This window comes from Nothoprocta perdicaria, unplaced genomic scaffold, assembly GCF_003342845.1.
Source record: "Nothoprocta perdicaria isolate Ctin4 unplaced genomic scaffold, notPer1 scaffold_43, whole genome shotgun sequence".
Classification (NCBI taxonomy): domain Eukaryota; kingdom Metazoa; phylum Chordata; class Aves; order Tinamiformes; family Tinamidae; genus Nothoprocta; species Nothoprocta perdicaria.
In genome coordinates, this window is record NW_020455677.1 from 4,347,270 (window position 1) to 4,360,003 (window position 12,734).

Sequence of the window (12,734 nt, forward strand, 5' to 3'; positions counted from 1 at the left end):
ATCTCAAAGGAATGTGAGACTTTTTGATCGGCTCTTGTAAAGTACCTTGAGCTTCTTGGAAGACAGTGCTAGATAATGCATTGACATTGCTGTTAGTTTATTTGATAAAGATTAGAAGAGCTACAAAGCTCCCAGATCATTTCTTTGAGTTAAATATGGACTAAACATATTTGTGTGTGCCCATCAAAAGACCTTCAAGATCATCAGGTCCAACTGTCTTATCGCACTCCAGCTGAAGATCAGCATTTGGGCCTTTTTCAGCCAGAACTGAATTTTAAGGAGCTTTCTACAAGAAGAATTTTCCTCTTACTCTGCACGATCACCTGCCACAGCTTGGTTGAAGGCAGCGTTATTGGTAGTCTCCTTGCCAGTGCCAGTGGAATACCCTCTCAAGGAAGGATTGAACTCACGAAGGATATCTGCAGAAATGAGTATCCTGAAATGTTGCTTGCTTCAGCAGGTAACAGATCATGTTATAAAGATTAGACCTTAATAAAAGATTATTTTTATCAGATACCTATCAAAAATAAACCTCTGGGTATGCTAAAGGTGGAGGTTCATCACAACAACTATTTTCTTGCCTTCAGCTTGCTCAGTGGCATGAATTCAGATGCTTGTGACTTAACATGACTATCTCAGTTAGCAATACCATTTTGCCTAGTAAGCAAGGTAAAACAATCCTATATCCAGGAGACTGTCTCATGCTGTCACAAATCAAATCTTTTAGTCCAGCTGCCCAAGATTTACTAACCCCAAAGGCCTAGATTCACTTCAGGATCTTAGGCTGCAAACAAGCCTTACGAGTACCCCAGATCCAATAATGCCTCAACCTCTAAAGCAGGCAAAATCTGACCTTGTAGCTGATCCTACTTAAACCAACTTTCCCTTACAACCAAAATAGTTTCTTTAGGCTACAGGCTATTTGATTCATCTACAGTTTGGGCAGAACTATAATCCACAGAAGTATGCTGAAACCATCAACCCCCTTGGAAATTACCAACTACATTGTTCAAGTCATGCACAACAAATTAAAGTATGACTATTAAGTAACTTCTGCTCAGCACTCAACATTGGGGGAAAAAAAGARGAAATGTTTTGGCCCCACTGCAAATTTTCCCTCATCTCTTCTATGAACTAATAGACAACTCCAMGTGTGCATCAGGCTTACAGTAAAAGGCACTTACTTGCTAGTGTTGTGACTGTGCTTATGTTTTCATTTCCTCCAACACTGTTAGAAGAAAAATAAAGAAGAAAAAAAACATTCCAAAATTTGATTGACTTGTTAAGATAAAGGAAAGAGTAAGAGAGCTCCCCCTTATGGTGTTTCTATATATATACACTTAGTACATAGGCGTATACCTCTTTCCCCGCTAACACCCAGAAAAGAAAACAAGTCAAAGCAAGCTCTTTGTGTGCACAGCAGTGGGGTTACAAGCTTACAGGCTCTATCATACTCATTATATTAAAAACTCCGCACACTAACTGCTTATTCTGTTCTCTCATATGCTTTGGCATATATTTAATGTAGCAGAAACAAATGAGAATTAAAAGAGGAACACTTTCCATCAGTTTTGGTAATGTTATCCTTAACAAAACCTGTATTAATTCCATTTATAGTCAAAAACMTCATTCTATCCATAACACATGCTAAAGGTAGATATTTTAGGCTAATAAGTGTACCAAGCACCTTTTTCCCCACCCCACTCCATTAGCAGAATACTACTGAACTGGCAAAATTCACCATCTGTCTGTGTGATCTTTATCCTTCCTCATATTATGAAGTAGTGCTATTACAACTGTTTTTCCACCAACGTCAGTGAAATACTGTTAAAGACCAGAACATAAAGAGCTGGAGGTACCTCTTTCATATTCCTTTAATTTAAAAAGGAATAGTTTTGAAGCGCTGCAGTGCTTTTTTAAACCTCCATAAAGCTGCAGTGTCTCACATGAGTAAGAAAGGAGAAGAAAAATCAATTTGACAATGTAGTGTTGTCACATAGTTCCAGAATAATAAAAGAACATGACTATCTCTCTATCATATGGTTTTTTAATAAAATGCTGCATAAGTTAAAGTCTGCTGACCAACGAGTTGTTCCATGTGATGTAAATAAAACTGGTAAAGGATCAAGAACTAGAGATCATGTAAGAAACAGSAGCATGAGTGATTCCATTCTGGGGCTCTCTGTAGCCCAAACGAGACAGATGGACAGACTGCAAGAGAAGCAGTAAAGACACAAGCAGGAGCCTCCATGCAGGGTGTGAAGTCAATCTCACTCTGACTCACAAGCCTGTGTTTGTTACCAGAATAAACAAGCATAACACAAGCCAAGAAAAYGGAGATTTTCACTTCCCAAAACAAAGAGATTCTGGCTGGGGGGAATTCCTGGGACTCACCTCCAGGAAACACCTCGGTACTGAGTGAGGACATCCAGAACATCATGGGGATTTGATCTTGCCCCATTACCTGCCTACAAGCACAAGAGCTCATTTTTAGAAATTAAGGCTTGCTATAGTACCTACCTCTCCAGCTGATCACAGAAAAATAATTAAAACAGATGTAAATGAGGCAAGCTACATAATTTTCCCAAAAATATACTATTCTCAGGAGGATCAAGGCCTGAGGGTATTTCAACTCTACTCCAGTGATTTATCCTCTTCTACCAACTTCTTGATTAGATTAAGTGGCAGAAAAGTGTTTGAGAACATTTGAAAGGTTCAAATAACCCTAAATTTACATAAGGAATAAATAAGATAGCAATGTTCTGAATTTATAATTTATTATAATAAAAGTGTCATAAAGCAGTACAGTGATTTTCCTGCTTCCCACTCCCAATTTCCTTAAAAAAGAGAGATAACAAGTACTTAATGGAGCAATTAGTACGGAACATAAGAAATAAGAGCTATGATATGAGAGCAGTGAAACAATCACTGATTGAAAAATCACAGCCAGTCTAGGAGTAACCATTGTAGATAGCCTGGGAACAGCTCTAAAAAAAAATTCTCTAGATAAATTACACTAAGTACACTTGATGATCTATTCTAACTCAAATATTTAGTTAACATAAATGGACAGGGTTTTATAGGCTTTGGCAATACAGCTATATGTGTTAGCTGCGGAGGTTTTTCTTTCTATTTATGCTGCTTGCTAACAGCTTCAAAGGCAAATACCTGGGGAGCTGCCTAGAATCAATAACGAAAATCAACTGTTGCCAGTTCACTCTAGTAGGGTGCTTTTGCTGCTATAAAATCTGATCTTGCAGCTTTCTTCTGCAGCTCTCTTGTGACCTTTCATGGTAATTGTGCATGCATTTCACTCATGAACGGATCAGTTGTCGGTCAGTGGGTGTGGAAAAAGAATGCATGAAAACATGTTTGGCCCAATAGGGCTGCATTCACTCACTCTGGTTAAAATTCAAAACCTTTTTTTTTTTAATTTTTTTTAATTGAAATTACTTGATTACATTATTCAATGATCTTTACTTACTGTGAGGGAGTCTCCCAGTGCAGCAATCACCTGAATATCTGCTGGTCTCAAATTATGAACTGAGAAAAAAATAGCATAAGGAAGGGAGGAAAAAAAAGAAATTTTACATTTTGCTGCATATCAGATAAGCAGAAAGCATTGCAGAGGCTATATTTCAATATTTATGGTAGCATCAACTCAGAGTGACAGATACAGATAGTCATCAAAAGAGAAATGATCCTTTGTACCATAGCTGTCTGTTAGCTACAGTGACAGGGAAGGCAGTGAGATTTCACTGTCCTATCTACATTTATTCAAGTATGTTTTAAGTTATGGAAATAGCTAAAAGGAAAGTACAGCCACAGTGACAGCGCAAAGTGAAATTTTTAAGACCATTGCAGTTTATCTAAAGATAAATGTACCTGAGACTACATTCCCCATGGCTTTTTTGCTTGACTGACAAGAGTGGTAAGTCCCTATTCCATACTTTCCTCAACAGCATGGCTATCTAACTAATCATTAAGGATCACACTTCAAATTAAGCTCCACTTCAGAGGAAGCATAGAAAGACATCCTATTTATAAACAAGGCTGCCTGACAGAACTAGGAACCAGCCCTCACGAGCTCCTTCTCCGACAGATCCCAAACTGCATCAATGCCTAAGAAGGTCCACACTGTGCTTTGAGATCACTGAATGCAGGAGCTGGGCTCATAAACAGCTTCACTGCTTCCACACACACTTCAGCTGAAGTATCCAGCTCCCTCCTGGCTTTTCCACTGTCACTTTTTTTTCCCCCCACCCCGGCTCATACATATAAGATGTAGCTGCATAAGCTTTTGCTGTCCTTGAAGGAAGACTTGAATTCTACTATATCATTATTTATATTGCTCAAAAAGCATTTTGAAGACACAATAGACAAATAGAATGCATTGCTTAAAGTGCATCTTTCCTAACTAAAACCAATCCTTATACCACTAAAACCAGTCCTTATTCCACTTCTATTATCAGTTGAAGGATTTGTGTAAAACAGTTGCATAATGCCATACCTGATGTCGGGACTGTATCAGAGGGACCACGGCTAGAACAGGGAACATTTGTTCCATAACTCCTTTCCTGGAGAGACAGAGAGTGCAAGAGTTTGTATCAGACCCTTTATACCCTGGTTGTGACAAACCACTTGTGCCTCAGAACATCAGATTAATGGATTTTCCCCATAATTTGTATACGTCCACCCAACTCGGGCCTTTCCTCAGGCTGTGCCCACAAGCACCTCCTTCGAGGCAGGCACGGGCTTCATATCTACTAAGAAACCATACAGTCATATTAGTGTAGCCCTGRTTACGCCAAACTACTTGTCCCACTTGCACCCAGCTGCGACACTTTGCGTGTGCCCATGCTTATTGGGGTCACATCTTTCTGCTAAAGGCTTCACGGGCATTCCTGGACTACRTCAGCATGAAACTGCCTTTGCCAGCAGGCTGCTTGTCTGCCTTCTCCACGTGCTGCCCTCCACGGTGACCGACAGGCTGGGCTCATTTCCAGGGAAAGGGCCAGGCTTAAGTGTGCTCTGCTCTCCACCTGCTCCAAGCAATACTGCGAGCGAGCACGGACAGCAGCATGCGATGGTGGGTGGACATGGCACAAGACCCAARGACGTGCCACTCCACAGCAGGTAGGTTAATTTGCCTGTGAAGACTCCTGGCTGTTTTGCCCCAGGGCTCCAGTTTATCTGTTTCTCCCCTCAAAGCAGTGCTTGTATCATCTTACATCCTAGCTAGTATTAAAAATAAGACCGATAGGGACTGTTGCCCCATACACAGATCTGCGTCATAACTAAGGAGAGAGTCACATCAAAATGAGTGAAGAAATGTACAGTGCCACTGCAATGTCATATATGCAGTCTAKATATATCTAGGGACATAAAGGTGATTACGTTTCATCTTCACGCAGTATCACCTCTGCAGTTGTCTGAAAGCACCAAATTCTGCTCATACCCCATGACAGAAAACATGCTTTTTGTCTCCAAACTGCAATTATCTCTTGAAAAAAGAAAAATGTTTTCTTCTTCTGTTTGACTWACAAATAAACTAGATCAAATGAGACCCACACAGTGCTGTCATGCTGATCTGATCTAGCTTCCCGCGCAGCAAGACTAAAGGGCCCTGTTCGCACTACCTTCTTATCACAGAGAAGTTAACATTATTATTCAGAAGGTTAAAAAAGGGTTCTCAGCCACAAAGACAAGACTTCATGCTGCCTGAAGACATCTAACTTGACTCACACTCTACAAAATCTGTCAAGAAGAAAACATGCTGTTAAGTGCCTGTACTACGCATTTAGTGACTTACAAGCATGCAAATAAGCAGTTTGAGCTCTGTGCTCTTCTCACCAGGATCAAACAAACAGGCTTACTCTACCTGAGATGCTGCTTTGCTCTTTGATGTCACGGGTAAAGATGAGTAGTTACTATTCTTATATGTGAAAAAATACGGATTTTCCTACAGAGACAAGAAAGTATTTTTAACAAYAGTAATGAAAATACACTCAGCTTTATGCTGAAGTCTTCTAGATAGCTTTTGCAGAGGGGGGGAAAAAATCTATATATCGTTAATTTTTCACTGAACATTTTGCTAGTGAAGTAAACTGAGTTAAACCCAAGGATTAAGTACTTGTAAACCCTAGATATAGAACTACCTCGTCTAAAACTTAACATGGAACAAAACATACATAAGTTTTACAGTAATTGATTGTTTGCTTAAATTGTTCAGTGAATGTTTGGATGCCAGCAATATTTGATCACTATAAAATTTTTGAAGTCAATGCTTAAATACAAAAAAGCTCAAGACCCATGGTTCTTGAACCTCAGAGATGTTTAAACTCTGAAGACAGCACTGCTCTATTAAATGTCAAGTCACACACAGCCCAAATATATGAAACGTGTGGACTCRATTTTATTGCTGAAAGTGATTTTAATACTGACAATGCTTCTCTGATACTCAGAAGTAATTCAGATTAACTGATCTTTTTTTCAGTCTTCTTACCCACCCTCTCCCCCCARCCCCACAAAAATCTTGCCCAGTAAGCTTTGTCAAAAGGTTGTTTGTTCTCCTAAAATTTCATCTTTATCAAGTAGTCAATGAAATCCAATTATGTTAAATTTCTATCCGTGGGAAAATATACATTTGCAAAACTTCAGAATAAGGCAGAAATATCTGAAAACTGCAAGATTCTGTAAAGAGAAAATAAATAACTTCAAAGAGATGAAAAATCCCTTTACCTGAGATGGGCATTGAACCTGAAACATTTTTGTAAAACTGTAAGGCTTCTTCTGTCCAACTGGCTCCAACTAGGAAAGGACAAAATGCAAAAATTTTACACATGTTATCACAGAGAAGGAAGGGAGAGAAACAATAACTCAAAGACTTTACTGTCTGGAGTTTCTCATCAGTTCATATGTATTAAAAAGTTGCTTTGTGTATGTTTAGTATTAATCTGTGCACATTTGCCACATGCATATCTACAAAATAAGGAAGCACAAAAGCACAAATCTCCAAAATACACAGAAAAAAATTAAAAAAGAACAAAAAAACATTTTCTGTCCTGGAAGCATTATCTTTTTGTAGCCCCCTGTGTTGCAAACTGCTTCTATAACTATATACTTCTATAACACTGTAAATGTCTCTCACAAAAATATACACTGATCCTTGGCCATTCTAGTATACTTAGCTAAAAGCTTGCTAATTTATTCCATTTTCAGAGYTGTTTCTTTATCTGCCTTCTTATGCATTAGAAATAAGTGCACTCCAACTGTGTGCAGAGGATTGATAATATTCATGTTTATTGACCTTTGTTTCTCTTCCCACAAGAAGGTGAGGGAGTTGCTCTTAATGACAAACTAAGGAATGACTCAAAACTCACTACTGACAACACAACGTGGTAAAAACTATGCAGAATTTTTCATCTGTTTTTGCACTTTACTGGGTGCCAGTTAAATTGCAATCACACCAAGAAGAGCTGGGCACCGTTTTAGATTACTCAGTGAATCTCTATTCCATTTGCACCAGCAGCTGCTGTGCTAGAAAAACAGACTACATAAGAAACATGATTGAAGGCCCTGCAAAATATGGCAATAACAAACTTGACGTCACTGATACATTCCTGCTCAGAATGTTATATTCTATTTCAGTTGTTCCAACAGTAAAAATAGTGGAAAAATTCAGAGACAAGTAGAAGATGTTTACCAAATTAGCTATTTTTTAAAGGAGGTATTTGAAGACACTAAGACTGTGCTTTTTTTGAAGGCGAGAAATAGAAGTAATGTCAGCAAGAGTTGCAAAATAAACCCATAAAGAAAAGTTACACTGAGAACTGGTACTTCCCTGTACTCCTAAGACAAAGTTGCTATTTTATGACATTCTTAAAAGGAAATATTCTTCTTCCAGCAGAGTGAACCTACAAACATGGACTAGAGTAGTTTCACTTGGCAGGGGATAAATATCAAGACAGACACTTGGATGCTGCTGGAATTTGGGTGCTGAGAATGGATTTCTCCAGCAGGCAGCTCTTTCTCAGGACACAGAGGCACTCACAGCTCTCAGGCAGCAGAGGCAGAAGATCCTGGTCACAGGAAACCAGGTAGTGACTCTGTAGTGGGGCCTGCTAAAGTTCACCCTGACATCCAACACCAGCTTGCCTGCTAGCCCTGCTCCAAGGCAATGGTTAGCTACTGAACACAGAGATGCACGCACAGCCTCTGGTGGCAGCTGCAGAGGAGGTTCTTGTTTATTTCCCTCAAAAAATGTTTTGTTAGATTTTTATGTGATTTTTTTTTTCCATTACACAAAAGACCTTCCATCCCAGGAGCGAAAAAGCAGCTTTGTCTAAAGATTTTGCCTACATGAAAGGAGCTTTGCCTCTGGATATATTCCTAGAGATAAAATTGTAAGCATTTGCCAGAATTAATCAATCAGACTCTCCGTGGTACACATCAAAGCCAGCTAAATAAACAACCAACCTCTCTCAGCATTTCCCAACTCTTCAATGGCTTCTAGCAGACTCTTCTCCAGTGTCTGTCCTGCAAGAACCCCTTAGCCCCTAATTTACTAAGAATGCTACTATATCCAGCTAGGTCCAAGACAAAACTTCAGACAGCCCATCTTTTTTCCAGGCAGAGCAAGTTTCAGTGCCAATTGCCACCAGATTTCCAAGGTTCTGCCCTTTGGTCCATGAGCAGGTTATCATTCCAAAAGGGACCAAGCCCCAGAGCAAGCAGGGCCAACAAAGACAGCCTGGTAGCCTTGGGAGGAAGGAGCTATTTTGGATGCAGTTTTTGTGTACCTCCTCATACTGTTATGTTTGCTGTCTGACTTGATCTTTCATGATCTTGCTCTGATATCACCTTCTCAGTGATTTATTTCTTCTCTCTCTCTCTTTTTTTTTCTCTCCTCTCCCTTCTTCTTTCTCCCAGGGAGCATTAATTGCTGTTATTCTTAGCTGTGCTACAGTGTCCCTTATCAGGCAAGTGAATCTGCCAGCACTTTTCAACCAAAGCATCTTTTATATCGCCTGCTCTTGCGCAACGGCTGAATGCCATCTCAGGTAGGTAACCAAGCTCCCCATGAGCTTCCTTGCTGACAGTCTCCAAGTTTCCTAAGAAAATTCCACTAATGAGACAGGAAAGCAGGAAAACAGAGGTGGAAAAGAATTGTTGAGGGAGCTCTGCAGCCTCTTTCAAACCAGAAGCAAAGTGCGGTTTTGCTACATCTTACTCTTCCCTCAGCTCACCCTGGCCACCCCTCTCTACAGGGGCAACCCAACAGCTAGGGGAAACAATGAAATAAAGCAAAGTTAGTGTTTGTGTGGCTATTTTCTGGTTTTGGTGAATCCACAGTGTGTTCTTCTGCTTAGGTAGTGCAACTGAAAGTACCTCCTCATTTGATTTACAGTAAGCCTTTTACTTGCTTCCACAAAATGCTCCTGGGTGTTGAAGTGACAACAGATTGAGTCACTAAAGAATTGGTCACTGAAGGACAGATCCCAGAAGGTTGAATAACATCAAGGCAGAAAAGGATTCAACCAAATACACAGGAAAAAAAATGGTGAAGCAGAGTGAAAGAGGGCAAACTGCAAAGAAACATCATCAGAAAGGACAGGAGTTTGCTGCAAGAAGTGTAAAAATTTGAGGAGGAAGAAAAATCAGTGTCAAGTCAGCTAAACGTGCCTGCATGAGTTAAGCTCCAGAAATCAAATCCTTGCTACAGAGGCAGGAATTTGAGGAAGCAATATAACAGTTTCTGAATGGGGAGGGTTATCACCATAATTCCTTGTAAAGAACATGAAATCCCTAGCACTGACGTGCTACATAAACCAATACCAGAAAAGCTGGGCTTTAGGACGCCCCAGAAAGAAAAGAACTATAAGGTAGAGTTATGAAAATAAAGCCTGTTAGAAGGCAATGGGCTCTGCCAGTTGGAGAGACTGGTAAAAGAAACGGATAATACTGGGGGCTGAAGGACAGGTTCTAGCTGATAAGCCCTAGAAAGCACACTGATCTATTGACAGTTCAGGCTGATCTATTGGCGTAAGTAAATGAAAGTCCTGATAACATTTGGCTTAGCTCACCACAAAGAATTTCTGCTGAAAAAAACGAAGTAGGATAGCAAAGTGGCAGTACTCTGTAGTTAGAAGTACTGATATCTCCGCACTATATCTAATCTATATCTAATAAATATGTATGTTGATATTCATCATTTCAGAAGTTTGCCGATAAAAAATACCATGGATAAGCAGATGTAAAGCAACATATTTACATCGATTTGGACATTCATACTTCATGCAACTTGCTTTTGACGAGGTTTAAGATTTATGTTACTGTCTGGGGAGGATATGCCTTCTTTTTGAAGCGTCTTACAGATTGTGCTTAAATGATGCTAACAGCTGGGTGACCCACATAATTATCACCACCAGTGATGGTGACCCCATGATATGGATAGTTCAGGCAAATGGCCCAGTTTTAGAGATCCTGAAGGCTCAGAAAGACCACATTCAATGCAGAATTCAGGAGCCTGACTTTCATTCTCAGGCTTGCTCATTTAACTAGTGAAGTGCATTGCCTGGTGAAAGTAAGGCCAAATGATGATAAAGGAGTCAACATGCATCTATCTTATCACAGCATCTGTTTTACAATACAGTAAAACAAGGAGATGGGAACTTTGGCATTATTATGAGAAGCATTACGGGTAACAGCAAAGAATGAGATAACTAGACGCAGCACTCTCGTTCCAAGGTTATGGTTGCAGAGGATCAATTTTTAACTCTTTAGTTGCTATTACTGAACTAAAGTGGCAGGTCTACAGAGAGAGGTAACACCTTTATAAGGCAATTTTTCTAGCTACATCATCTGGTTTAATAAGACACAACCTCTCACTATAAATTCTACTTCTCTTGACTAAGTTATGACAGCACCAAGAATTACAAGAATCTGCTTAAGAGGCAATAGAGGTCTATTAATCTGTATGGATTCATGTTTAAATTCTGTTTATTAAAAAGCTATTGCACTATATACTTCTCCCTCCCCCTCAGGATAATCTGCACAAGAACAGTGGGTGCTCTCAGAAGAAAAACTTATTAATATCTTGTCTTCAAAGAAAGAAGAAATGCAAGTCTTATTTTTAATCTAACTTCATTTCCCACTATGGATTTTTACAATTAAGATTATATACGCTTTTTCTCATAAGTAGCTTTGTAGAAAAGGTTTATTAGGAAAATATTGGAAATGTTTGAAAACGCCTAAATTAGAATAATAATAGCAAAAAAATTCATCTTTAAAAACATGAGCATCAGAGGACATCGAATCAGGATATGCGCTAAATAACATTGTAATTCACACTAGGAAATTTCCACAGAAGAGCGATCTCCTGGGATTGTGTGACTTTTAGCATTAGCAGACAGCAGCATCTCCATACATCATAAGCCATCAGCTATGGGATGACTCTGCCTGTATAGTTTTTACTCCCCTCTTTGCTGCTCAAAGCCTGGCTAGCACAGAGATGCTACGACGTATCTGTGCTGTGACTAATAAGCAACAGCACGTGCAGTACTGCTCACCATGTTGTTCCAGAGCCCCACAGCCATGAAAACATAATCTTCTTCCAGAATTTTCACTTGTGGCTTTGCTATGGTATTGAAACCATCCCTTTCCTGAAAAAGAAAGCATTTTAGAGCATGATAAAATATTCAGGATATAAAGAGATGAGACATTCATGATGACACTAAGGGTATTATTTCACAAATATTAACACCTGCAAGTATTAGCTTCTGGCATTTTCAATAACTCATTGGTTGCTGACCTTAGGTACTGCTGATAATGTCAAGACAGAACAAATACTGTTCTTGTAAGTAACTCTGCACCTACAACTATAAGGCCACAGTGAAAAGACAGTAGAAAGAGCAGAACAACAAGCAGTCAGAATAGTGACATTCAGGAGATCAGAGAAATATGCAGACTGTGATCAAATAAACAATTTGGAATAAACAATGCTTTCTCTAGCTGACAAAGGCATTAAAAACTAGAGTATGATGATTTTGTCTCAATTTTCTTGTTTCTTTTAAGAAAATAAGTGAAGAATTCAGTATACTGCACATAGTGGCCTTTAGATGTATCTAAAATAAAAGTAAACACTGTTGCTGAGATAAGAGACATCTGAAGCAGTAAGAGTAATCCAATAAAAACAATACTGTTACAAGAATTAAGTCTACTACATGTTTGACAGACAAGTCATCCACAAAATAAGCCCAGTTGACAAAGATACAGAAGCAAAGAAAGATTTTGCAACACAGCAAATCCCAACTAATACGGAAGACAAATTCCTTTCTCCCAATCTACTTTTGGCTGACTCTGAGCTCTGAGGAGCAATTCAGGGAGCTGTTATGATGCCCAAGGAATGGACTGTGACCTGCCACAATCTCATTTTATTATGATCACCAGAGGTTAGATGTTCACAGATTCTGATCCCTTTCCTCGAGTAAACTATTCTCCAGAAAAGTCACATTTTCACTTTCCATTGATGGGTCTTGGACAATCTTGACGCTTTCCTTTTAAATCATCTGTGGCAAAATGCTGTCTAAAATCCCAGACAGCCCAATCAACAGATGTTCCACACCAGATACAAGTTCTGGGCAAAACATGTTCCCGGGAACCTAGACTGCATTAAACTCCGAGAGCTAACTCTCTGCAACATGTTTTGCAAAAATCTTTACTTCCTTCCCACA

The 12,734-nt window shown here is 39.3% G+C and overlaps 1 protein-coding gene across 1 annotated transcript in view; it reads right to left on the reverse strand.

The window, feature by feature from the left end:
• The window catches only part of PLB1 (phospholipase B1), a 73,313-nt gene that overhangs the window by 49,063 nt on the left and 11,516 nt on the right, over positions 1-12,734 (reverse strand). The window contains exons 13-20 of the mRNA XM_026046302.1: positions 11,571-11,663; positions 6,742-6,810; positions 5,882-5,962; positions 4,511-4,577; positions 3,485-3,543; positions 2,395-2,468; positions 1,185-1,228; positions 311-419 (exon numbers count right to left, since the gene is read on the reverse strand). Of these exons, the coding sequence (XP_025902087.1) occupies positions 311-419; positions 1,185-1,228; positions 2,395-2,468; positions 3,485-3,543; positions 4,511-4,577; positions 5,882-5,962; positions 6,742-6,810; positions 11,571-11,663 (596 nt within the window). The remainder of the gene's footprint in view (positions 1-310; positions 420-1,184; positions 1,229-2,394; positions 2,469-3,484; positions 3,544-4,510; positions 4,578-5,881; positions 5,963-6,741; positions 6,811-11,570; positions 11,664-12,734) is intronic.